We start from the raw sequence: 24,767 nt of genomic DNA, 5'->3' as shown, positions 1-24,767 counted from the left end.
GGCTGTTGTAAATAATATTGCAATGAACATGAGATTGCATATCTCTCTTTGAATTGGTGTTTTCGTTTTCTTTTGATAAACACCCAAAAGTGGAATTGTTGGATCATAAGGTAGTTATATTTTTTTAGATTTTTTTTTAAAGTTGATTTATTTATTTTGAGCGGAGGGCAGGGCAGAGAATGATGGAGAGAGAGAATCCCAAGCAGGAGCCACACTGTTAGCGCAGAGCCTTATGCACGGCTTGATCTCACAAACCATGAATGAGGTCATGACCCAAGACAAAATCAAGAGTCCGACACTTAGGGGTGCCTGGGTGGCTCAGTCAGTTAAGTGTCCAACATTGGCTCAGGCTGTGATCTCATGGTTTGTGGGTTCGAGCCCCATGTCAGGCTCTGTGCTGACAGCTCAGAGCCTGGAGCCTCCTTCAGATTCTGTCTCCCCATCTCTGCCCTTCTCCCACTCTCTCTCCCTCTTTCTCTCTCTCTCTCTCTCTCTCATCCTCTCTCTCTCTCAAAAATAAATAAACATTAAAAAGAGAGAGAGAGTTTGACGCTTAACCGACTGAGCCACCCATGTGCCCGGTAGTTCTATTTTTAATTTTTGAGGAATATCCATACTGTTTTCTAGAGTGGCTGCACCAGTTTGCATTCCTATCAACAGTGTACAAGGGTTCCCTTATCACCACTTCCTCAAACCTGTTGTCGGTGGTCTTATTTAAGCAAGCTCCACACTCAGCATGAAGCCTGATGCGGGACTTGATCCCATAACCCTGGAATCATGACCTGAGCTGAAATCAAGAGCTGGATGCTCAACTGACTGAGCCACCCTGGCGCCCCCCACCTTTTTTTTTTAACTTGTCTTCTTGATACTAGCCATTCTGATAGGTGTGAGGTGATATTGTAGTTTTGATTTTCATTTCCTGATGATGAGTGATGTTGAGGATCTTTTCATGTGTCTGTTGGCCATCTGTATGTCTTCTTTGGAGAAATGTCTACTCAAGTCCTCTGCCCGTTTTTTAATTGGGTTGTTTGGTTTTTTTATATTAAATTGTGTAAATTGTTTACATATAGTTTGGATAGAAATCCCTTACCCAATGTATGATTTGCAAACATCGTCTCCCATTCAGTAAATTGCTTGTTCGTTTTGTTGACCATTTCCCTCACTGTGCAAAAGCTTTTCAGTTTGATGTGGCTACTTCCTTCCTACACCTACTCATATTCTCTTCATCCTCCCCTGAAACCCATAGCTTGGCCAAGGGTGATCTGGTGTGGGAAACTGGACTCCTGATAGAGTCAGTGCCTGATAACTCCATCACCAAGTGTATAACTTTGGGCAAATCCCTTCCCTAGTCTGGACCTTAGGGTCTTTGGTATGGGCTTCTGGGCCTCCCTCAGAGGTGACTCTCAGTGTGTGGGTCAGGGGAGTCATATAAGTTGACAGAGGGAGACAGACAGGCACATCTCCACAGTTCCAGGCTCTCCTCATCTGGGCAATTTCAGAGGCTCTGTTTTCTCTATCTGCAAGGTCTGGCTTAAGGGTACCCACAATGCAGCCTGGCACACCACAGAGGCCTACCTACCTGGCACAGACTTGTTTGCACAGGATACTTTGTCCCTTGGTGGTGGGGGGTGGTGAGTAAGTGGGGGATGTGTAGTCAGAACCACAGGACAGAAGTTATTTTAATGGACATGGAGTTAGGGCCAAAAGAAGCTTTTGCGTCAAGCCTGAGGAGCTGTGTGAATTCTCCTTCTCCAATCTGGACATAACCCTAAATAGCCCGGGACTACTCATTGTCACTAGAGTCTTTGCTCCACAGCCTGTGTCTGAAGCAGGATGACAAACCATTACTAACCATCTCTTTTCCCCCCAGTTTCTGATATTTGAATATTTCTTATTAGTCACCCAAAGCAGCTGTCATTACAACACTTCCTCCTGAAGACATGTTAGCATTTCCAAGATTACAGTTTCTTTTTCATAACTTACATTCCTGGGTCAGCACCCTCTGTCCCTTGCTGAAGGTTGGGAAACACCCAGTCTTACTCAGAACACACAAACCATCCCTACTTGATTCTCCACTACAAAGAATTCTACAAATGGCCAGCCTCATCTGCTTACACAGATTCCTGTCAGGTTTTATTTCAAAGGGGACATTTTCTGACCCAGTCCCTAGATTCTAGGATTTATTTGGGGTCCTCTGCCATCTCTTGCGTTGGGTCAAATGAAAACATTCTAAATGTACAAAGAAAGCTGAATTCGTTCTTGGTTATTACTTGTTTGCATGAAGGTCAAATAAGAAAAGTAATGATAATATGCTCTTTGAAAAAAGTAAATAGGGCTGCTGGGTGGCTCAATTGGTTAAGTGTTTGACTCTTGATCTCAGCTCAGGTCTTAATAGGGTCGTGAGTTCAAGCCCTGCATTGGGCTCCGTGCTGGGCGTGAAGCCTACTTTTAAAAAAAGGTAACTAAAACACAGATACGGTTTGATATTTTGGGAAGTCCCCTTTCCTCCCAGAACTCATATTCTATTCCTCGAGTGCATAAAATCCTGTAGAAGTTAGTACTCTCTGGCCCTTCAAGACCACACTAGACCTTAGACTAGTTTCAGGCCAACTGGAGGGCCTTGAGATTGTGTGCCAAGTGCAGACCAAGGCCAGAGCCCCTGAGCCCCTGAGCCCCTAGAGTGGTGGGACAGGCTCCCTGGAGGGACAGCCCTGGAGCAGGGAGGGGAGAGGGACCCACTTCAGGCCTCACTGCCCTCTGTCCACACTGTCTGCGCAGGCCGCTTCTGCGGGGGCAAACTCCCCGAGCCTATTGTCTCCACCGACAGCCGTCTCTGGGTCGAGTTCCGCAGCAGCAGCAACTGGGTCGGGAAGGGCTTCTTTGCCGTCTATGAAGGTACGGAAGAAGAGTGACGAGGGAGGATTGGGTGTGGTCCCTGGGGATCAAAACGCTCACTCCTGGCACACTAAGGGCAAGGTCAAGGGAGCATGAGGGAGGAAGCAGAGACCCCAGTGGGATTGGCCAGGCCTGGGGGCACTAAGAAGCTGGGGGGAGGGGTACATAGGAAGGACTGAAGGAGGGGAGAGAGGGGCTCTTGAGCTGAGCAGAGCATTCTAACTGACCTCACCCTGTGTCCCCAAAGCCATCTGTGGGGGAGATGTGAAGAAGGACAATGGCCACATCCAGTCACCCAATTACCCTGATGATTATCGGCCCAGCAAAGTCTGCATCTGGCGGATCCAGGTGTCTGAGGGCTTCCACGTGGGCCTCACCTTCCAGTCCTTTGAGGTAGGTCGGAGACCCTGCTGTCCCACCTGTTGTGGGTTTCCTGGTGTTGGGCCCTGGCCACCAGAGCTGCTCCAGCTGATCCAGCCCCTGACCCTCAGATCGAGCGCCATGACAGCTGTGCCTACGACTACCTGGAGGTGCGTGATGGGCACAGTGAGAGCAGCACCCTCATCGGGCGCTACTGTGGCTACGAGAAGCCGGATGACATCAAGAGCACTTCCAGTCGCCTCTGGCTCAAATTCGTCTCTGACGGATCCATTAACAAAGCTGGCTTTGCTGTCAACTTTTTCAAAGGTGCTCCTTCCCCATTCCCCACCTGGCCCACCCCCATGGCCAATCCATCTCCTCCATTCCTTCTTTTAATTTTTAAAATTGTGTTTTGTTGTGGTAAAAACACGTAGCTTGAGATGTGTCCTCTGGATGCATTTGTAAGTGTACTATACCATGTTGCTGGCCGAAGGCACGGTGCTCTACAGCAGATCTCCAAGCCTTATTCATCTTGCTTGACTGCAACTTTATGCCTATTTGATTAGCAGCTCCACATTTCCCCCAGCCCCCAACCCCTGGCAGCCATCATTCATTCATTCATCCACTCATTCATTCATTCATTTATTGAATCTATTTTAGATAGCTCGTATAAGTGGAATCCTGCAGTATTTGTCTTTCTGTAACTAGCTTTTTTACTGAACATAATGTTCATAAGGTTCATCCATTTTTATTCCACTGTGTGTATATAACACATTTTTTAAAGTGAAGAGTAATCGACACACAATATCCTGTTAGTTTCAAGGGTACAACATAGCGATTCAATGTTTATGTACATTATAAAATGGTCACCACGGTGAGTCTAGTTACCATCCATCACCTTACAAAGTTGTTACAATCTTGTTGACTTATATTACCTATGCTGTATATTACATCCCCACGTCTTGCTTTTTTTTTTTTTTTTATAACTGGAAAACTGCACGTCTTAATTCCCTTCACCTATCTTGTTCATCCCTCCACCCCCTCTCCTCTGGCACCCATCAGTTTGTCCTCCATATCTATGAGTCTGTTTCTGTTTTGTTTTGTTTGTTCATTTGTTTTGTTTTTAGATTCAACATGTAAGTGAAATCATACAGTATTTATCTTTGTCTAGCTTATTCCACTTAGCCTCATACCTTCTGGGTCCATCATGGTGTCACAAATGGTAAGATTTCATTCTTTTCTGTGGCTGAGTAATATTCCACTGTATGTATATACCACATCTACTTTATCCATTCATCTATTGATGGGCACTTTAATTGCTTCCATATCTTGGCTGTTGTAAATAATGCTTCAGTGAACATGGGGCTGTATATATCTCTTCAGATTGGTGTTTTCATTTTCTTCAGATAAATGCCCAAAAGTGGAACTGCTAGATCATATTGTAGTTCTGTTTTTAAATTTTTGAGGAATCTCCATACTGTTTCCCAGAGTGGCTGAACCAATTTACATTCCCACCAACATGCAGAAGGTTCTATTTTCTCCACATCTTCCACCAACACTTGTTATTCTTAACTTTTTGATACTCACCATTCTGACAGGTGTGAAGTGATATCTCAATGTGGTTTTGATTTGCATTTTCTCTGATGATGAGTGATATTGGGCATCTTTTCATGTATCTGTTGGCCATCTGTATGTCTTCTTTAGAGAAACGTCTATTCAGGTCCTCTGCCCATTTTTAATCAATAGTCGTTTTATATTGAGTTTTATGAGTTCTTTATATATTTTGGATGCCAACCACTTATTTCATATAACATTTGTGAATATCTTCTCCCATTAAGTTGACTTTTTGTTTTGTTGATGGTTTCCTTCACTGTGCAAACGCTTTTTAGTTTGACGTAGTCCCATTTGTTTATTTTGCTTTTGTTGTCTTTGCCTGAAGAGACAGATCCAAAGAAAATATCATTAATACCAATGCCAAAGAGCTTACTGCCTTGGTTTTCTTCTAGGAGTTTCATGGTTTCAGGTCGAATATTTAAGTCTTTAACGCATTTTGAGTTTCTTTTTGTGTATAATGTAAGTAAGTGGTCCAGTTGCATTCTTTTGCATGTAGCTGTCTGATCTGTCCATTCATTGATGAGGCTGTCTTTTCCCCATTGTATATTGTTGCCTCCTTTGTCATAGAATAATTGAACACATAATCATGAGGTTTTTTTTCTGGACTCTCTATTCTCTTCCACTGATCTATTTGTCTGTTTTTGTACCGGTACCATACCATTTTGATTTATTTGTTTTTGATTATAGCTTTGCACTACAGTTTGGAATATGGGAGCATGCCCCTCAGCTTTGTTCTTTCTCAAGATTGCTTTGGCTGCTTGGAATCTTTTGTGGTTCCATACACATTTTAGGATAATGTGTTATAGTTCTGTGCAAAATGGTATTTTGGTCAGGATTACTTTGGATCTATAGTTTGCTGTGGGTAGTATGGACATTTTAACAATATTAATTCTTCTAAATCCTGTAGCACATTTTCTTTATCCTCATCTGTTGGTGACCATTTAGGCTGTTTCTACATCTTGGCTATTGTGAATATTGCTGTGGTGACTTCATGTCTTCTTTATTCACCCATTCTACACAGAGATTCTATGAGGGATGCATAGACCATGGTACCCTGTGCTTGAATTTATGGCCTAACTGGGGAGAAGAGGTCAACTGCACTGAGAAACTGCATATCTCATTGAGTAAATGACACACATATGTAAAAGTAGCTGACACGTGGTAGGTGCTCAACTGTGAATTGAAATAGTAGTTCAGGAGTTGCCTTAAAGTCCAAAAGTTTGTGTAGAAGAAATGCCAGTGAGGCATAGAGGCAGGAAGTGCCATAGAAGCTTAGGGAGGAAGCAAGGCAGCATGGATTTCTTTTACCGGTGTGATTGTGGACAGGTAATCTGTCTGAACCTCATTTCCTCGTCTGTAAAATGGGGATAGTAACAGTCCCTCCATCACTGGTCATGTCAGGATTGAAGGATAAATGAAGAAAGGCTGGGGAATGACACACAAGAGGCACCAATAAATGGTGGTGGTCACCAGCCCAGCCATTGTGGTCAAAGAAAGGCTCTGTGGGGTCTACCTGTCCCCTCCTTCAGGTTACTACCTGTCCCTTTGGGGCTCTCAGGAGTAGGAACCCCTGGGGACCGAGTTGGGGGGCTGGCTGGGGTAGAGAGGGCCACAGCCTCAAAGCTGAGTGGCCCACAGCTGACTCCTGTCCCCTGCAGTGGGGCTGGAGGTGGTCGCAGGAAGGCTGAGGGACACTGGACTTGACTCTCAAGCAGAGCACAGGAGGCAGGCCCTGGCCTGGCAGTCACTGACACCCTTTCTTCCCAATTGGCAGAGGTGGACGAGTGCTCACGGCCCAACCGCGGAGGCTGCGAGCAGCGGTGCCTCAACACCTTGGGCAGCTACAAGTGCAGCTGTGACCCTGGGTATGAGCTGGCCCCGGACAAGCGCCGCTGTGAGGGTGAGTGCCTCCAACACAGCCCCAGGGCCCAGACCCTCTAGCCCAGATCTCTTAAGCCCTTGGACACACCCCTTCCTGGGAAAGCCCAGATTCCCTAGCACTTTCTTCACTCATCACCAACAAGGAATACATTTTATATGGCAGCCCTGCAGCCCCCTGAACACACTTACCAGGTGTGATGCACTCTGGTATCTTTTTTTTTTTTCATTTTTATTCACTTAAAATGCTGATCATGACCTGCTGATTGATTTCATCATCCTCTTGAAGGTCATGATCCCCAGTTTGGAAACCACTGTTTTCAGACAGGCAATGATTTTTCAGCCTCTCCCTATACCTGCCCCTGAGGTGAGAGCATTCCCTGCCAACTACCTGCAGCTCAGCCTGAGTTTGCTGTGTGTCTTTTCTCTGCCCACCTTCCTCTCCCTGCCTCCAGTCCTCACTGCCCACCGGCCCAGCCTTCCCTGAGCCCTTCACTCCCCGCCTCCTTCTTAGCAGAGGCCCTGAGAAAGTAGAGTGTTCATGCATATGACTCCCCAATTCCTCATACTCTGAAGGTACACCCCTCACCCTGCCTGCTTCCCTCCCATCCTTGAGAGACCAGACACAAGCCCAAGGACCGCAGGGCATCCACACATCCCCCTCTTCTCCTTAATGCACCCTTACCTCTGGCCCTTACCTAGAGTGGGGACTCCTGGTGGCTGATGCCACCTCTGTTGTCCCCACAGCTGCCTGTGGTGGATTCCTCACCAAGCTCAACGGATCCATCACCAGCCCAGGCTGGCCCAAGGAGTACCCCCCTAACAAAAACTGCATCTGGCAATTGGTGGCCCCTACCCAGTACCGCATCTCCCTGCAGTTCGACTTCTTCGAGACGGAAGGCAATGACGTAAGTGCCCACCAGAGCTGAGGAGACTCAGGAAGGTCTGAGGCGTGGGAGCTCGGCTCAGTGCCTGCTTCCTTCCATATGAAATACCCAAAGAATGTAGAGGAGGAGAGACTGCTCCCAATTCCAGGAAGCAGGGGAGGGTCGGGGAGGAGGGCTTGAAGGTCAGGGAGTGCACAGGGGAATGTGGAGCAAGGCAAGACTCAGTCAGGGCTTGTGTGGGGAGCGCAAGAGGATCCCGTGGGGGTGGCTTGGCACCTTTTTGAGTTGTTAGATTATGTAAGATGGGTGACTAAAGACAAAAGGACAAAAGGGAGCCTTCCCAGGTGGGGGTGGTCAGGAGAGGCTTCCTGGAGGAGGCAGGCCTAGAGCTGCACTGCCCTGCAGGTGTGCAAGTATGACTTCGTGGAAGTACGCAGTGGGCTCACGGCTGACTCCAAGCTACATGGCAAGTTCTGTGGTTCCGAGAAGCCCGAGGTCATCACCTCCCAGTACAACAACATGCGTGTGGAGTTCAAGTCTGACAACACCGTCTCCAAAAAGGGCTTCAAGGCCCACTTCTTCTCAGGTAACCCGGACTACCCAGCTGTGAGCCCACTGCCCCTCCCCCCTGCCACACTACCCCTGCACTTTCTAGCCCTCTCTGTTACCAGGCCAGCAGGGTCTGTCCCCTGCTCCCCCCATTAGCCCACCACCACCAGGCCAACCCCTCTGCTCCTGAACCCCATTACTCCTGAACCCTTTGGGCTGTATGGGAACCAGCCTGAGGATGGGCAGTACATAGGCATGAAGAAATGAAAGGAGAGGGCTTTCCTTTCAGGAGCCATCATGCTGAGGCCCCAGAGAGGGCAGGCCCTGGAAACAGGGAGTTCAGCATGGCCAGAGAACGCAGGGTGCATGCAGAGGAGGAGGGTGTTTGCCTTGGAGTGTGTGGGGCAGATTATCTGGCAGCGGCCACATCTCTAATCAGACCCACATGCCAAATGGGTTCATGCCGAGGCCTTCAGAAACGATGAGGAACCTCCCTCTCATCAACACCAAAGCCTTCCCACTCACCCTCAGCCCATAGGTGAGGGACTCAGATCCAACCAGCGTATGTTTATTGAGAGCTGCCCCGTATAAGGCTTGTGATCAAGCCCCTTTGATGGACCCATTCTTGGGAGGCCTAAAATGCAGTCAACCTCTCTGAGTTGGGCCTCCAGGGGTCCCAGGAGACCTGCCCCCTGCCTTAGTCTTCCCTCAGTCCTTCATCCTGGGGCAAGGCTGGTGGTCTTTCAGAGGCACTCTTTGACTTGGGACGTTGATAGTGTGGGGTGGGAACTCCATGAACTTGAGTTGGGGAGTGGGAGGTGGAGGGAGTGGCTGAAGCAGCTGGTTTTATATGGGAGTGGCCCAGGGATTCTGATCTCCAGCTGGCCTGGTGGGCCGGGCATGGGGTAGCAGGAAGGCAGGAAGCCCATGGCCTAGTCCACACTGCCTTCCTTTTCCCCCCCTTTGCCCAGGGTCCTGCATCCTCAAGCCCCCTATGTTGCATCCCTGCACCCCTGCCTGCCCCACCTGGATGCCATGCACTGCCCCTGTGCACTGGTTCCCTGCTTGTCACTGCCAGCCATCCTGCTCTGCTTAAAGTGCCCCACAGCCCCTGCCCCACTGCTTGCTGAGACCCCCTCCCCTTGCAATGCGAATCCTTTTCTTCCCTATGCCCACCTGGAACTCCTACAGGGTGCTCACCAGAGGGCCAAGGGGATGTAACACCTACTCAGGGGTGGGCTCAGCCCTGGGGAAACCATTACCTGCTTACTCTCGTCTCTTTCTGCCCTTCTGTTACTTGACTCTCAGAGGCGGGAGGGGGACCGACACATCTGTCAGGCTAGAGCCCAGGTCTCTCCACCCCTGGGTACTGCCCTGCCCTGGCCTGACACTGGGCCACCTGCCCCCTCAGCCCCACACAGAGACGCACACACACACGTGCACAGCCACACACACACACACACACACACACACACACACACACACACACGTGCAATGCCCTGCTGCCTAAGAAACCTGCAGAGGACCCTCACCAGTGGGCATCAAGGTTCGTTCAGCCCTCAGGGCATGGGGCATCTGACTCTGGCCCCCCAGGAGGGGGGCTCTTTGGACTTTTGGGACACCCAGCGAGGAGACCCTAAGCCAAGAAGGAGAAGAAAGAGCCTGAAGACCTTCAGTCTGACCCCAGCCACCTTCCGGGGCATTTGGCACTGGAGGGTGAGTGCCGTTTCCTTCTCCGGGCCATGTCCACCCTCCCTGCTCCTGCCCCTCCTGCAACCTGCTCCCTGGCTCCTCGGCTCCTCTGAGGTGAGGCTGTGAGGCTGCCACTCCCACTCCCCACCCCCCCATGCCAGAGCCCTGCCCCGGGACGCTACAGCAGGCCTTCCTCAGGACTCACTTTTCTGTCACTCATCCATTCAGCCACCCACTTGCCCACGCACTCATTCGTTTACTGGGCAGGTATTTCTTTTACCCCTCCTATGTGTCAGGCACTGTACTAGGTATTTAGGGTGCACATATAGGGAAGGTGTGGGGTTCAAAACATTTCAGGCAAATCTTTGCTCCATTTGTAAGATGGGGCCCCTAGAGTTCCTAGTGTAGTCACAGGCGAGTTTCTGGGCTGTAGGGTGCCCCTCACCCCCACCTTCCTGCAGGGCCGGCAGCTTCCACAGGACCCTCAGCGAGGATCCCCTGTGAGGCTGTAACTGAGAAGGAGCCCTGGGGAGGGACTTGGGGATCCCACCTCTTGACCTTGAGTTCCTGCGGGCCTTAAGGGGTCTGGCCCACCTGAGAATGGAGTGGAGAAGCTGGGCCTTCCGGAAGCCAGTGCTCAGGCCCCTCCACTACTGATGGAGACCAGGAACAGGGTCACCTTTGTCACAGACCCCACCTGTCCATTTGAATGCCAGCGGACATCTTTCTACCTCGCGATTCCCCTCTGGAAATCTGGGTGTCCGTTCGATCTACACAGCTTCCCTGAACACCTGCCTCTGTGCCAAGCACACAGTCCCCAGAGTGACCGCAGACATACTGGAGCATGTGAGGGAGTGACAAACACATGCCTGTAGCCTGTGTCTCTGTGTGTGTGCGCTCATGGGAGAGTGCGTGTGTGGGTTGACCCGAACTTGAGCAGCTGCATGTGTGAGCACACTTGAGTCCACAGGTCTGCTGAAGAGCCTGTGGTCTCTGTGTTTTTGTGTCTTTATACCCGCATACTGGCCCCTGAGTGCCTGCCTATGCATCTGTGCGCACGCTTCCTCACACACATGTGGGAAGAAGTAGTGTGTGTCCCTTATGCACACGTGCACACAGGTGGATGGCTGGCCAGTGGTATGTGTGCATGAGGTCTCTATGTCTGCCTGTGGGTCCTGCGCCTGAGTGTGGTGTACCTGTGGGTCAGTGTCTGTGCTGCCCCAGTGGGACCGCAGTACATCCCCGAGGGATCCCGTGTCTGTGGGCATGCTGGTGTGGGTGTGTGTGTCTAAACACAGCCTGTAGCTGCAGCAGCCAGAGTGAGAGCTCGGAGCTCCCAGCCGGGCCCACCCTTTCCGTGGGCTGCTCCCCTCTACCAGAGACTCTGTTTCTCTCCCTCCATATGTGCGGGTCTCGTGCCTACCCCTCCAGGCCTTCTTCCTGCCGCAGGCTCTCTTCCTTTCTGTTTCTGTCGCTGTGCCTCTTCCCACTTGCTCTTCCTCTTTGACCTGGCTGCGCCGGACATGGCCGTCCTGCATGTGTGTCCCGCCGCCTTCCCGCATTGCCCTGTGAATCTGCCTCTGAGGCCCCGGGTTGGTTTTCACTGCTCTCCCTCCCTGGTCCCTGCCCTCCACCCCCACCCCTTGGTCCCTTTTCTCCTTCTCTCTCTCGTTTCAGAAAAGAGGCCCGCTCTGCAGCCCCCTCGGGGACGCCCCCACCAGCTCAAATTCCGAGTGCAGAAAAGAAACCGGACCCCCCAGTGAGGCCTGCCAGGCCTCCCGGACCCTTTGTTACTCAGGAACCTCACCTTGGACGGAATGGGATGGGGGCTTCAGTGCCCGACCACCCCCCACCTCCGCTCTGCCATTCCGGCCTGCCTCCTTCTGGCCGGACAGAACTGGTGCTCTCCTCTCCCCTTGTCCCCCCCTCCCATGGACAGGGGACCTTCCCTGCCCCCACTCCCTCCCATTTTGATGGTGTCTGTGACATTTCCTGTTGTGAAGTAAAAGAGGGACCCCTGCGTCCTGCTCCTTTCTCTTGCAGTCTGCTTGTCCGTGTGTCTGTTTTTCCACTTGTCCGTCTGTCCAGTAAGCAGGTAATGGTAGAGGGTGCCCATGTTGGTCAGCTCCAGCCCCCAGCCCTCCCTCCACCCCACTTCTACTTTCTCTCCCCACAGCTGGGCCACTCAGCTGGCTCCGCTGGATGCACTGCCCTGGACCCCACCGTGGCCTTGGCCCCCCCGGGGGGAGGAAACCCAGCCAGCCTCCCGCTTCCCCTGGGGTGACCACCCCGACCTCAGCCCTGCACAGACCTGGGCCCGCCTTGTTTGCTCCCCTGCAGACAAGGACGAGTGCTCCAAGGATAACGGCGGCTGCCAGCAAGACTGCGTCAACACCTTCGGCAGCTATGAGTGCCAGTGTCGCAGTGGCTTCGTCCTACATGACAACAAACACGACTGCAAGGAAGGTAAGCGCTGCCAGTGCAGCGCCCAGAGCCCCTAGGGCAGGGCCAGCAGGCCCAAAGGACTGGAGGCTGGGGACACGAGGACACGGGTGCCATCTCCATCTGGCCCGGTGTAGACTCAAGGTCACGAGTGGTCTCTGAGGTTACCTTGTTTTGCCTCCCACCTGGCCCACAGATTCTTCCATCCTCAAAATATCCAAGCCACACATGCTTCCGTGTCTCCTTGTGCATGTTAGGAGAGGAGGGGCTCACACTCATCCCCAGGCTCCATTTTTAGACTGATCTTAGTGCTTCTTAAAATCCATGGGCAAGTCCTTGTCTTCATAACGACCTTCCTGTGGCAGAGAGTCGAGATGGCACAGAGGTCGAGAGCACAGGCTGGAGCCAGGCTACCTGGCCCAGCCCCACTGCTTAGCCAGCTGCGCACCCTTGAGCACTTCTGTTTGTTCCTGTGTGACACGTAGGTCACAATAGACCTACCTCATCAGGGCACAGGGCTCTCTGAAGTGCTCCAAGCAGTGCTGAGCTCATAGCAAGAACAGTCGTATGTCAGCCGTTATTGGTCACACTGCTGACCCCTGGGGACATTCAGAACAGGGTCACCGCCTCCCAGACACTAAAGCCCTGCAGATATTTGAAAACAGCACTCATATCATCACCAACATCATCTGATAGCTCTTTGGACATGCTACAACACTGGCCTGTTCCAAGTCCCGAATGCCGTTGTGTCCCCCGCTTGCTGGGGCATACTATCCCAGCAGCACAACACAGACCTGGCTCTGCCACTGAATGTCTGTGTGACTTTGGGTGAATTACTGCACCTCTCTGAGCTTCCAGTTCCTCACCCATGAGATGATTAACAATGGTAACTGCCTTGCAGCATACTAAAGTTTACAGATCTTGCTTGAACACTTAGCACAGTGCCTGGCAAATGCCTCTTCTCACTGTTCTTAGGTGGACAACCAAGGTATAAACAAATAAACTCCCGGATAAAATAAACAGAATTGAAGCACTCAGCAGTGACCCAATGGACACTAAAGAGCTTCCAACCCGATTACTTCGGTCTACCCAAATACGAAGTTCCTGATTCACAGGGCCTCCACGTCTTTTAGCTGGAGGGGACCTTATTCTGTGGTTGTCCAAAGTGCATTCTCTCTCTGTGTGTACTGTGTGAAAAAGAGTACATCAACATTAACAAGATAGCTGTGAGAGGTTTTACACTTCTAGGGTGGACGACCTGTACATAGCTGAGTCATTTTTGAAGCACTCATGATTCCTCACTCAAATGATAGGCAAATTACAAATCAGTATTTCCTGACTCCTCCTTGCAGAGGTTGTGCAAAGTTCTGCAGGGACCTCAAGAGGGGAGTTCCTCTGGGGTGCCTGGTTGGCTCCGTTGGTAGAGCATGCAACTCTTGATCTCAGGGTCGTGAGTTTGAGCCCCACATTGGGCATAAGGCTCACTAAAAAAAAAAAAAAAAAAAAAAGAGGGGAGTCCCTCTGCCCCCAGGAAGATTGCAGTCTAGCCATGGGAGAAGTGGGCACACACAGAGAAGTTAGGGGGCCCCAAAGACCTGTGTATAAATGGGGGAGAGCAGCGAATGTGGCCTTGGAGAACCACAGAAGGATGATGGACACAGCCCATAGGTCCACTGTGGAGAGCCAGGAGCTCTACCTGCCTCCACAGGGCCTCTGGGCAGCCTGCACACTGCTCTCTGGGCCTCATGGCTGTGTATTCATCCTGTGAGCCGCTGACCATAGGCACCTATCCATCCCTTTCTCCTCCCCAGCCCACAGTGCACTGGCCGCCTGTTTTTCCCCAAGAAACCTATCAGATTGGATGATAATAAATCATGAACATCAGCTTTTAAATTCGTTTGTGAGGCCACACTCTCAGAGGTGGGAAGGCAGATTGCAATGGATCAAAGAGCCATAAACAGTGAGAATGGGGTAATAGCAAGTTTTCTTGAAGAACAACTGAGAAGAAAAGGAGAAAGGATGGGTGGCAGCTAGAGGGGAATGTAGGGCTGTGGGGGAGTTACTTTAGGATGGGGCAAAGCATAGGAGGGTCCACAGGCTGGCAGAGATGGCACAGAGAGTGAGGGTGGATAATTTGTGGTACAAAGGTACCCAGGTGGACCTGGGACTCCTTTTTGGAGACAAGGAAGGAGGAAGGTGAGTTTGCAGGGAGGGGCTGGGAAGCTGAAGTTGTTCATATCTGAGGCCCTGATTTTTTTCAGGGAGGCAGGAGGTGAGGTGATCTTCTGAGAGGGAAGGGATGGGAGTGGAGAGGGCTGAAGATTTGGAGCCGTTGTTGAGGAGGTAAGGGGTGGAGGTGGTGAAGGACAGATCCAAGAGTATCAAGTGGTTTCGGTTCCCAGTGGTTGAGGCAGATGGGGTTTTCCGAGAGGACACAGTAGAAGGACAGTATGATGATGAGCAGCTGGGGTGATCAGCCATATAGTCCAGCCAGATAGGGAAGCAAGTTAAGTCAACCAAGGAGGAAATATTGGGAGAAAATAGAAGGATCAAGACCCTGGAAGTCTCTCTAAAGCTGAAGAAGTGTTGAAAGGATAGTGAGGGCCTGAGCACCCTGGAAGAACAGGAAGTGGTCACAGAGAGGTGATGTGTTTGTAGCATCAGGAAATGGTAGGTGATGGCAAGGCCTAGAGTAAGGTCATGAGCAAGCCCTGCTTGAGAGGAAGAAGATAAGTGCCAATAGAGCTGAGAAGGTCAGGAACAGAGAGGCTAGAGTGTTGGCTGACATCGCCTGGGATGGCAGCAGGAATGGGTATAGAACTGAGTCAGGTGCCAAAGTCTTCTGTGAATGTGGAAGTGTGGCAGGATACCAGAGGATGACAACATCATGGAGGGCAGAGGGGGTGTGGCCGGAGGCCTCAAAGGTCCAGGGATCTGCACGGGAGTGCCTGTGAGGGCGGCTTTCATGGATGCTGCCAGGCAGACCTCGCTTGGAGGCAAGCAGCTAGATTTCCCCGGCCATGGGTAACCGAACAGAAAAGAAGTAATGTAAGCCTTCCATCAGTTTGTAGGTGGGGGACAAGAGAAAGAAACAAGGAGGGCAGGAGGGAAGGGCTTTGTTCCTTTCCTCACAGGAGGCACTAGAGCACCAAGGCTCTTGCTGATCCCTTTACCTTCACTTCCCCACAGCCGGCTGTGACCACAAGGTGACATCCACCAGCGGCACCATCACCAGCCCCAACTGGCCTGACAAATATCCCAGCAAGAAGGAGTGCACCTGGGCTATCTCTAGCACCCCTGGCCACCGGGTCAAGCTGGTAAGGTACCCACACCCCAGCCTGCATGGGGACCCCTGCTCTTCCATGCCATCGGGCTACCACCTGTTTCCTATCAGTTCCAAAGCTCTGGGTAATTCAGAGGTCCTGACCAGAGCCATGCAGACTGCGGGCTGGTGGCCTGGCTGAGCCCACAGGGCTGTCATCCCTGTGAGGATCCTCATGAGCCCCAAGTCTGGTCTGGACAGAGGCCCAGTCCCAGTACATATTGGGGGTGTGCCTGCCATTACCCATTCCCGGGTCCTCCCTCACTGCTACCAGCAGTGCCCCTGGCAGGGGCTGCTTCCCTGGTCTCCATCAGCTGGGGTCTGGAGGCCTAGATTTGGGGCCACCTGCTGCCCCCCCCCCAGACGCATTCTGAACTTGCTGTCCTCCCTCGTGCCCTCTAGACCTTCATGGAGATGGATATCGAGTCCCAGCCTGAGTGTGCCTATGACCACCTGGAGGTGTATGATGGCCGTGACGCCAAGGCCCCCGTCCTGGGCCGCTTCTGTGGGAGCAAGAAGCCTGAGCCTGTCCTGGCCACGGGCAGCCGCATGTTCCTGCGCTTCTACTCCGACAACTCCGTCCAAAGGAAGGGCTTCCAGGCATCCCACTCCACAGGTAAGGCCATCTAAGGTAGCCCAATGTCCTCACACTGTCTTGTTCTGCGAGCTTCTGCTGATCCTGCTCTCACAGGCAGGCCCAGGCTCTGGAGTTTCACAGGGGGATTAGAAAGAGTGTATGAAGGGACAGATGGACAGAGCTATGGCCTGGGTAGACAGAGACTGTGTTCTGAGGGCCGGGCAGGGGAGCAGAGAGTGAGCACTAAAGGGAGAGTGGGAGAGGTCCCGATTAGGGGCCACTAAGTTGCCGGAAAACAGAGGGCAGTGACGCTAGTGGGTGGGGAATCCAGGGATGGGGAGGGAAGCCCCACAGTCCCCAGCGGTAGGACGCCTGACTGTGTGGCAGCCCACCCACATTCCAAACCCAAAAGTCACTCGTCTAGAGATATTTATTAACACATAACATGTATGATGAAGCAGTGCTCTAAGTGCAGGTCACAAAAATGAAGCAGACAAATATCTCAGGCCTTGAGGGGCTACTTAGTGATCGTTTGTCCATTTATCTAACAACCATTTGCTGAGCTCTGGCTGTATGCAAGACTCAGAGGGGCTTATGGAGGTGAATCAGGCATGAGCCCTTCACCCCTGCGCACCAGGAACTCACGGTCCAGAGGTGAGGTGGGACGTGCACAGATAGTTATAGCATGAGACAAAACATGATAAGGTCTAGCTCTGGGCAGGAGTTGGTGGGGTCATTCCAGCAGGGGGAGGAGCCCAGGCACAGCCACAATCCCAGGACAGCTCTGGGTGTGTACAGGTGACCGCAGGTCATTTCGTTTGGCCTGAGCAATTGGTATGTAAAGACAGGACAGTAGTGAAGTGGAAACAGTGCAGCAGTAGAGGAAGCCTGGAGCCCAGGCTTGGGAGGCCTGGAACATCAGGTGTCAGATGGGGGCTTCACAGGCTCCTTGTGGGTCTTGAGCCACCTGTTGCGGAGTCCCCAGGACTGCTGGGTCCAGAGCCTCTCATCCTTCCTTGTAGCTCAGGCCCTGTCCCACCCCCTCCTCACCCCTCCAGGGAGACATAAGCACCAGATTTCCTAGAGGCCAGAGGGCTTCCAGAGGAGGATGGACGCTGAGGACCCTGTCCTGCGTGCTCTCATTTGCCCCTCCCAGCAGAGGGTCACAGACTGGAAGCCCAGAACTCTATCTGGCCCTCAGTTCCGCTCTGTTTGGCCCACAGTGTGTTTTTTAAAAATGTGAGCCAACATTGAAAAATCAAGAGTTTTCGCAGAAAATCCAGATGTCGTTCTTCTCTCTTAAGAATGGAAGCCCTGGCAACGCAGGGCCCACATTCTTCCATGACAGCCATCAGCTGGAGCAAATTAGCAATGTGCTCTTTTGACAAGCGTGCCCTCCCCAGTGCCTCAGCTCAGAGTTGCCTAACAGCCCGGTGTGTCCCTGGTCCTCTGTGGGTATCTATCCAGAAGTAGAGCAGCAGAGCACTTGTTCTGGGCCATGTCCCAGGCAGGTCCAAACCCACTCGCCCCTAGCCATGTGGCCCTCTCTCCATCGAGCCATGAGGGTTCAGCACAGTGAGGCGCGGTACCCTGTCCCTGGCCATGCTCGGGGAGTGGTGGCCAAACCTGTTGCTCCTCCCCCACAGAGTGTGGAGGCCAGGTTCGGGCAGAGGTGAAGACGAAGGATCTTTACTCCCATGCGCAGTTTGGTGACAACAACTACCCTGGGGGGGTGGACTGCGAATGGGTCATCGTGGCAGAGGAAGGATATGGCGTGGAGCTGGTGTTCCAGACCTTCGAGGTGGAGGAAGAGACAGACTGTGGCTACGACTACATGGAGCTCTTCGATGGCTATGACAGCACAGCCCCCAGACTGGGGCGCTACTGCGGCTCAGGGGTGAGACCCCGCCCCCTGCCCAGTGCCCTTGCCTCTGCAGGTGTGGGGTGCCGGTATGGGTGCTAGCACATGCCTGGCCCTTTGCAGGAGCTGGGAGACCCTGCCTGGTGGGTGGCTGCTCACAGAGGCCCGCCCTGCCCTAGGCCATCCCCACCCAGGAAACTCTGTCCTTTTTTGCCCAACACTGTGGTTTCTGCATCCTCTGGGACAGGCCCTGCCCTGACCCAAGCCTGCTCAGCACCAGTTTGTTTGGACCTACAGGGTAGCTTGCATCCGGGGAGGTGGATGGAGTTCCCTCTACCACCCCCTTCCCCCCCCCCCCCCCCCCCCGCCCTTGTTCCAGTTCCAAAGCAGCTTACCAGGGCCCAGGGTCGGGGGCAGAGGTTGAAGCAAAAGCCAGGGACCTAGGACCTGAGCCGAACTGTGCTAACCAGTCATCTGGCTGAGCCATAAAAACACCCTCATCTCTTCCACTGCCAGTTTCCCTTCTTGGTGGGAGGCCAGCTGGTCCCAAAGCCCTTGGTGCTACTGTCCAAGCAGACACTGAGCATTGCTTCTTGGTCCATAAAATGGCACTTTCAGAGGCAGTGGGCAAAAGTTTGCTTGATTTTAACTGAAGCCACAGGAAAATGACAAAGGTGGATTTATGTTCCTCTCAGAGCTGTGGCTTCTTTTTGTTTTTGTGAATCCTTTCCCCTTTCGGAGAACACCGTCTTCTCCTCTCCATTACACACCCGTGCATGCGTGTGCACACACACGCACACAAATACACACGCCCTCCTGCCCCTCACTTCCCTGGTCCCTCACCTCTCTCATGGCTATGCTCCAGTGTAACCTGGGCACCTTAGGAAGTGTTAAACTTCCTTCCTGGAGCAGCAGCAGCATCTGCTGGGCCTAGCATTAGCCAGCTGAATGTGCCCTTAGGACAGAGCTTCTGCTTCACAGGGTCTGGGACAGGGCAGAGAGGTGGGGGGGTGGGGCAGGAGCAGAGCACATAGGCCCCTCCCCTGCCTGGCTCACCACTCTGGAATCCCCTGGTCACCAAGCCGGCACCCCCTCCCCATTTTGCCCTTTGTAACTCCCTTGATCTGGCACATTCCAGTGAGCCACACACCAAATTGGGTGTCCCCAGGTGGCTTCTTGCAGACACTTCCACCAGGCTGGAGCCAACGGGAGGGAACCTGGGGAAGGAACCCAATCCTGTCAGGGCTTCCTGGCAGGGTTGCTGGAAATGTCCCCAAGGTTCTCGGAAATGATGCTTTCTGTGCCTTGAGAGCCAGGGCATCCATGTGCTGAGGCTCTGTGGGCGGCTCTCTGAGGGCCTGTACACAGAGGTAAGGAGGGGCTTGCAGGAGCTAGGCCGGGGCATCGCCTAGAGCCAACCATGGCCAGAACTGGGGGAGGATGGGAGGGGAATGGCCACAGCTATGTCTGGAGGACCCAGCTATTCTGTCTTCTCCGAGAGGCAGCTGAGACAGTGAGAAGGTAGCCTCTCAGAGAACCCACTCCCTTTGCAAAACCCATTCACAACCACACTCTCATTTGCTCCCTCCCACAACCCCCATCAGCCCTTCTGAGCTTGGAGAGCAGGGAGCATTTACTCCCGCTTGCCCTTGAGGGAAGTGAGGCCCAGAGGGGGACAGTGCCTTGCCTGAGACTTCACAACTAACTTGTTAATAGCAGCGTTAATAGCAGCGCTGGGTATGAAGTGTGACTCTGAACTTAAGGCAAGCTCCTCTATCCCCTGCTTTTCTTCCCCTCCTCCAGGTGTCCCCTTAAACTCTTGCTATCAATAGTCTTCCCCCTGCTTCAAGGGGCTGGGGGAATCTGGTGAATGTCTGGGAGCCGCCCACCTTCCTTAGAGCGGGGGATCCTGGGGAGGAAAAACAGCAGCCTCAGCCTCATGCCCATCCTTTTCCTCTGTCAGCCTCCTGAGGAGGTGTACTCGGCCGGAGATTCTGTCCTGGTGAAATTCCACTCAGATGACACCATCACCAAAAAAGGCTTCCACCTGCGGTTCACCAGCACCAAGTTCCAGGACACACTGCACAGCAAGAAATGACCACTGCCTCACACGGGGGCGGGGACGGGAAGCCTGCTGCCCTCAGTCACCTGGACTGGACAGTGGGAGGTGGGCAGGAGGTGGGCACCCCGTCCCTGTCCCCCAGGCGCCAGGACCTGCAGGCCGATGGTCCAGGTGAGGCTGTCCTCAGGAGGCGGGGGAATGGGACTGCTTCGTGAGCCCCTTCCCCGTGATCCCTTCCTCCTTGCCCCCACCAGAACAAGGGGCCAGGGCCAGGGAGCCAGAGCTTTCACAGAGACACTTGAAGTGGCCATTCCTCTCTGGGGGCCTGGCCTGGGGGGGAGAGCGTCTGTCAGCAGACCCTCCCATCTTCCCTGCCCTCTCTAAGTGCACCGTATTGTGTATAGCCGGTGGCATAGCTTCATTGTAATGTACATTTCCCACCCCTTCTCCAACCTCGACATGGTTTTTTTGAGCCCCTATTTCCCCACTTCCTGGGGTGTGAGTTTCCATACGAGTCCCACAGGATGCACCGTGAGGGGCTGCAGAAGAGGGGGTGGGGAAACAAGACGGGGCTTCTCTCAGGCCCAGCGGCTGGTCAGCCACACCAGGGCACACCAGCCAATAAACTGAAAGTGTTACAGCCAGTATCGTGTGCCAGATGCTGTCTGGGACATGGGGCGGGGGGGGGGTGGGGGGGGTGCGGTGCTTCTCATTCCAGATGTGCAGCTTGCTGTTTCTGAGACCAGCCCACAGCCAGGACACCTGGCCCTGCTGGCTGCACTTCCTTCCCTCGATTCCAGGACCCCTGAGGGTGTGATTTCACACTCAGGCACACACAAACACAGCCTCCTAGCACACTTCAGCCTGCAGGCGTACCGCATATACACGCACTGCTCATAGCCCTCCCACACAACGAGAGGAGTGGAACATTCTGTAAAGAGGCTGTTTGGGGGCGGGAGTGGGGGGAGGTAAGTAAAAGGGGATAGGCATGTGTCTGTCCAGCTGGTGTCCATCTATGTCTTCTGTCTCTGACTGGGGAAGGGGTGGGTGGGCTGGAGGGTGTCCCAGGAGAGCTCGCCAGAAGCCAGAAAACTGGCATCAGCCTGAATGGATCTACTGACTGGCCCTGAAACTCTGCCTTCCTGAAGGTCAAACACCCAGTGCTGGCCCCCTGCAGGTCCTTCTCTTCTCATGGAGACAAGAGCCAGACACTAGGCAGCCACTGAGCAAACATTCCAGCTCTGGCCCCCTCTCCCAAGGCTGTGTCTTGTCTGGCCTCCTCCTTCCTGCCACTGCCCCCTCCCTCCCCAGACAGCAGTGAGGCACAGACCTGTTTCCCAGAGACCAGGAGGAGAGAAGCCACATCCCTGCCCCTTCCATTCAGAGGAGCCTCTCTCTCCCTTTACTCTACATGGATCTCAAAGGGAAAGAAAGAGAGAAGACCCACGTTCTTATGCCTGGGCTAGCCCCTCCCACATTTCAGAGCCAGGCATGCTGCTCCAACCCCCAGGGCTCCCTGAGATCCTTCAGTGGGTCTGTAGGTCTTTTACTGGCCTCAAGCTCCGCCCTATTGCAGAAGCACATGTTGTGCCTTATGCTCTCTGGACTGTGGGAGGGGACATACCCCTAGGCAGCATTATGGTACGGTACACCCCAGATGGGCCCTTGAAGCAGAAAGCAGTAGTGGAAACCAGACACATTGCTGGCATCTGATGTGTATGCAGGACCCTCTCCTTCCAGGAAGCCAGCCTGCTCCCACTGTCAGGCTGCAGCCCTCTCTTTCCGTCCTGAGAGCAGATGAGGCCTTGAGGTCCTGCAAGAAAGGGGGGATGGCCCGAGGGGTTCCTGCCTATTGCTCCAGTGAGGTCACAGGCTGTGACATCATAACCACCCTTCCCGGCCCCCACCTCCTCTGACCTCGGTGGTCAGGACAGCCTGGAGGACCATGAGTAGAATGGAAAGGCCCGCAAACCATTGGAGCTGCCTGGGCATCTCACCCAGACACTTTGCCATTCCCACTTGGCAGAATTTGTAGTTGGTGGTCACAGCTCTCCTCACCAGCCCTCCAGGGCCCTCTGAAGCTCAGAGGACCCTACTTCCAGTTCACAAGTCACATGCCCAGAAGGAACCAGGCTCAGAACTCCCCGGACTGTGGAGAGTGGCCTGCAGCCCAAAGCGAGTACCCAGTCTTCCACCCCGAACAAGGGCTCTGTGAACAGCAATGCCACAGCCAGAGGCAGCTCAGGATTGACTCATGCAGCCACCCCAGATGCCTGTCCCAAGACTTCATCACCACCATAGACCCAGATCCCTCTAACGACTTAGGAATCATGCTGGTGGGCCTTCCCTGTCTTCTCTGGGCCTATCTTCAGAGGCTGCCTCCCAGTGGTAGAGGCTGCTCAGGACCTGGCTGCAGGTCATTAATATATATTCCAGAACTTTATTCATGCACTCTTCAATGCTTTGCTCACCCTCACCTTCTGCCGGCTTCAGGGTTCTAGACTAGACCAACTCCAGTGTGGCTACCATCAGCTCAGTTGACTCCATGTCACGGGAAGGTACTCCTGCTCCCACAACTGTCTCCAAGCTCCAGAGGGCCCCCTGAGGGCCCCCTTGGTTCTGAGTACATGGCCAGTAGTGGAAGAGCTGGGATGGATCTGCCCGACTTCTAGGTTGAGATAAGCACCTGAAGCTTCAGACTTGTCCTTCCAGGAGCACCCTTGTAGCCTTCAGAGGACAGGACAAAAGAATTAGGAGATACTGATCCAGGAGACCTGAATCTGCCATGGTTTGCCCAGTGGTGCTGGTCAGCTATTTCCTCCCTGGGCCTCTACTCCCCAAGCCTGTCATCCTCCCCAGCAACCCTCCTCCCTCCTGCCACTGCTGAGACAGACAAGAAGACTCAGGGTCTGTCTAGTCTCCAAGCAGCCAGAGAGCAGGGTTCTTCATGGCGGGGGGGTGGGGGCGTGGGGGGGTGGATGTCTAGGGCCAAGTTTGGCTCAACTATAGTGGAAGGAAAGTCACGTGCCCTGTACCTCTGCTTCACTGTTTCTTTCCTCTTTTTCCCTTCCCCCTCCCCCAACCCTAACCCTATATGCTTCTCTGTCATGAAAAAGGTCACAAACTTGCATGCAAACATAGCCGGTTTTGAACATCAGTGCTACCATTTGGTGGCTGTGTGCCCCTGGGTGAGTCATTTAACCTCTCTGAGCCTCAGTTTCTTCATCTAGACACATGGAATGACAACACTTCACAGGGTTTCAAGGAAGGAATGAGATAACCTTTGAAGAGATCCTGGCAAATAGGAGGCTCTCCATAAATGGACCTTCTTTTCCTTTCCTCTGCCAGACAATTTTCCAGTTCCTGGACTACTCTCTTTCTATGCAAAAAGGAAACTTCTGGGTACACTAGTTTCCAGTCAAGCATTAGGAGCTTAGGGCAGATGTACTCCTGCCAGAGAAGGCAACACTTAGCCCGCAGCAAGGCGGGGCTTGTGGGGCAGCAGGAGACATTTCTGGCTAGCTGGTAGCCTTTCTGGGCACCTCCCAAGTCACACCCTGTGCTTGACTGTCCCTACACACAGGCTGATTCTAGAATCTGTGAAAAGATTTGCTGCTCCAGTTTGCAAAAATAGCAGTGTCTGATTTGGGGAGTGGGGATAGGGCAGCCAGCTGTCTTCCCCAGAGAGCCACAAGGCCCTCCCCACTCCCCCCCAACCCAGCCTCCTGCTGACCAGCCTGCTTCTCCTGCTCCAGCCTCCTCCCAGCCCCACACCCTCCCCTCCCCCATCCCAGGAACATCTGGTTCCAATCTCCTCCAGATGCTGTGGCCAAGCTGTTTTACGGCCAATCACCTCAGCTCAGCTTCCTGAAGGCCTCCCTCCATTTGGGGGAATGGTCCCTCCTCATCCCTTTCCTTGGGACCCCAGCCACTTCTTTTCCTAACACAGAGAAGAGACGCACACCAAAACCATACAAAACGGTGAGGGTCCTCAGGACTGGCACCTCCCCTCCCACTACCTTGGGAGAACTGTCATCCATTCAAGATTAAAAGAACGTTGCTAGCCCAGAAGGGAAGGAATAGATAGGCAGAGGAGACCAAAACAGGGAGGTGGAGGCATGAGTGTGTGTGTCCATGTGTATGTGTTGAGTCTATGTGTTTGTGCTATGCCCCACTTATAACCTGGAAACACCCCTTGGTGGCCTCTGCCTCATTTTCCCTCCCTGCCTGTACTGGAGCGGGGCTAACTTGGAATCCCTTGGCTGGACAGTGGCAGCCACAGCCCAGGGTAGTCCCTCACCTTGTGGCTCTCTGTGGCAGCCAAGCGTGTCTTCTAAACCCAGCACGGGGAGGTGGTGTTTCCGTATGTTTGCGTGTGCACCCACTCTCATGTAGACCTCTTTTCCCTCCACCAGGTCAGATTAGAGAAACACAGGCCAGAAGGGACCCCAGGGCAGATTCCAGCGAGTGCCCTGACCCAGCTCTGACGCGCGCCTTGAGCAGCACAGGGCTGGCAGTATGCCAGAGAGCAGCCATCTGGAGAGAGGAAGGAGAAGCAGGCTCTCTGGAGAAACCTGCATGTGGCTCCACCCCCACCCCCACCTCAGTTTGCTGCCTTCATCCCCCAC

At 53.2% G+C, this 24,767-nt stretch overlaps 1 protein-coding gene across 3 annotated transcripts in view; it reads left to right on the top strand.

The window, feature by feature from the left end:
- The window catches only part of BMP1 (bone morphogenetic protein 1), a 43,935-nt gene extending 23,152 nt beyond the window's left edge, over positions 1–20,783 (top strand). For 2 of the 3 annotated variants that reach the window (XM_086703485.1, XM_086703486.1), the window contains 11 exons: positions 2,779–2,895; positions 3,143–3,288; positions 3,387–3,582; positions 6,644–6,769; positions 7,495–7,655; positions 8,040–8,220; positions 12,216–12,341; positions 15,507–15,634; positions 16,042–16,255; positions 17,863–18,113; positions 20,041–20,783. In XM_086703485.1, the coding sequence (XP_086559611.1) occupies positions 2,779–2,895; positions 3,143–3,288; positions 3,387–3,582; positions 6,644–6,769; positions 7,495–7,655; positions 8,040–8,220; positions 12,216–12,341; positions 15,507–15,634; positions 16,042–16,255; positions 17,863–18,113; positions 20,041–20,175 (1,781 nt within the window). In that variant the 3' untranslated portion in view covers positions 20,176–20,783. Of the gene's footprint in view, positions 1–2,778; positions 2,896–3,142; positions 3,289–3,386; positions 3,583–6,643; positions 6,770–7,494; positions 7,656–8,039; positions 8,221–11,552; positions 11,918–12,215; positions 12,342–15,506; positions 15,635–16,041; positions 16,256–17,862; positions 18,114–20,040 lie in introns of those variants that run through there. The other variant, XM_086703487.1, reaches the window with a different exon arrangement.
- The last annotated feature ends 3,984 nt before the right edge of the window (positions 20,784–24,767 follow it).

Source organism: Puma concolor, chromosome B1 (genome assembly GCF_028749965.1).
Source record: "Puma concolor isolate L17-30 chromosome B1, mPumCon1.1.hap2, whole genome shotgun sequence".
Classification (NCBI taxonomy): Eukaryota; Metazoa; Chordata; class Mammalia; order Carnivora; family Felidae; genus Puma; species Puma concolor.
This window is presented reverse-complemented; position numbering and strand designations above follow the sequence as displayed.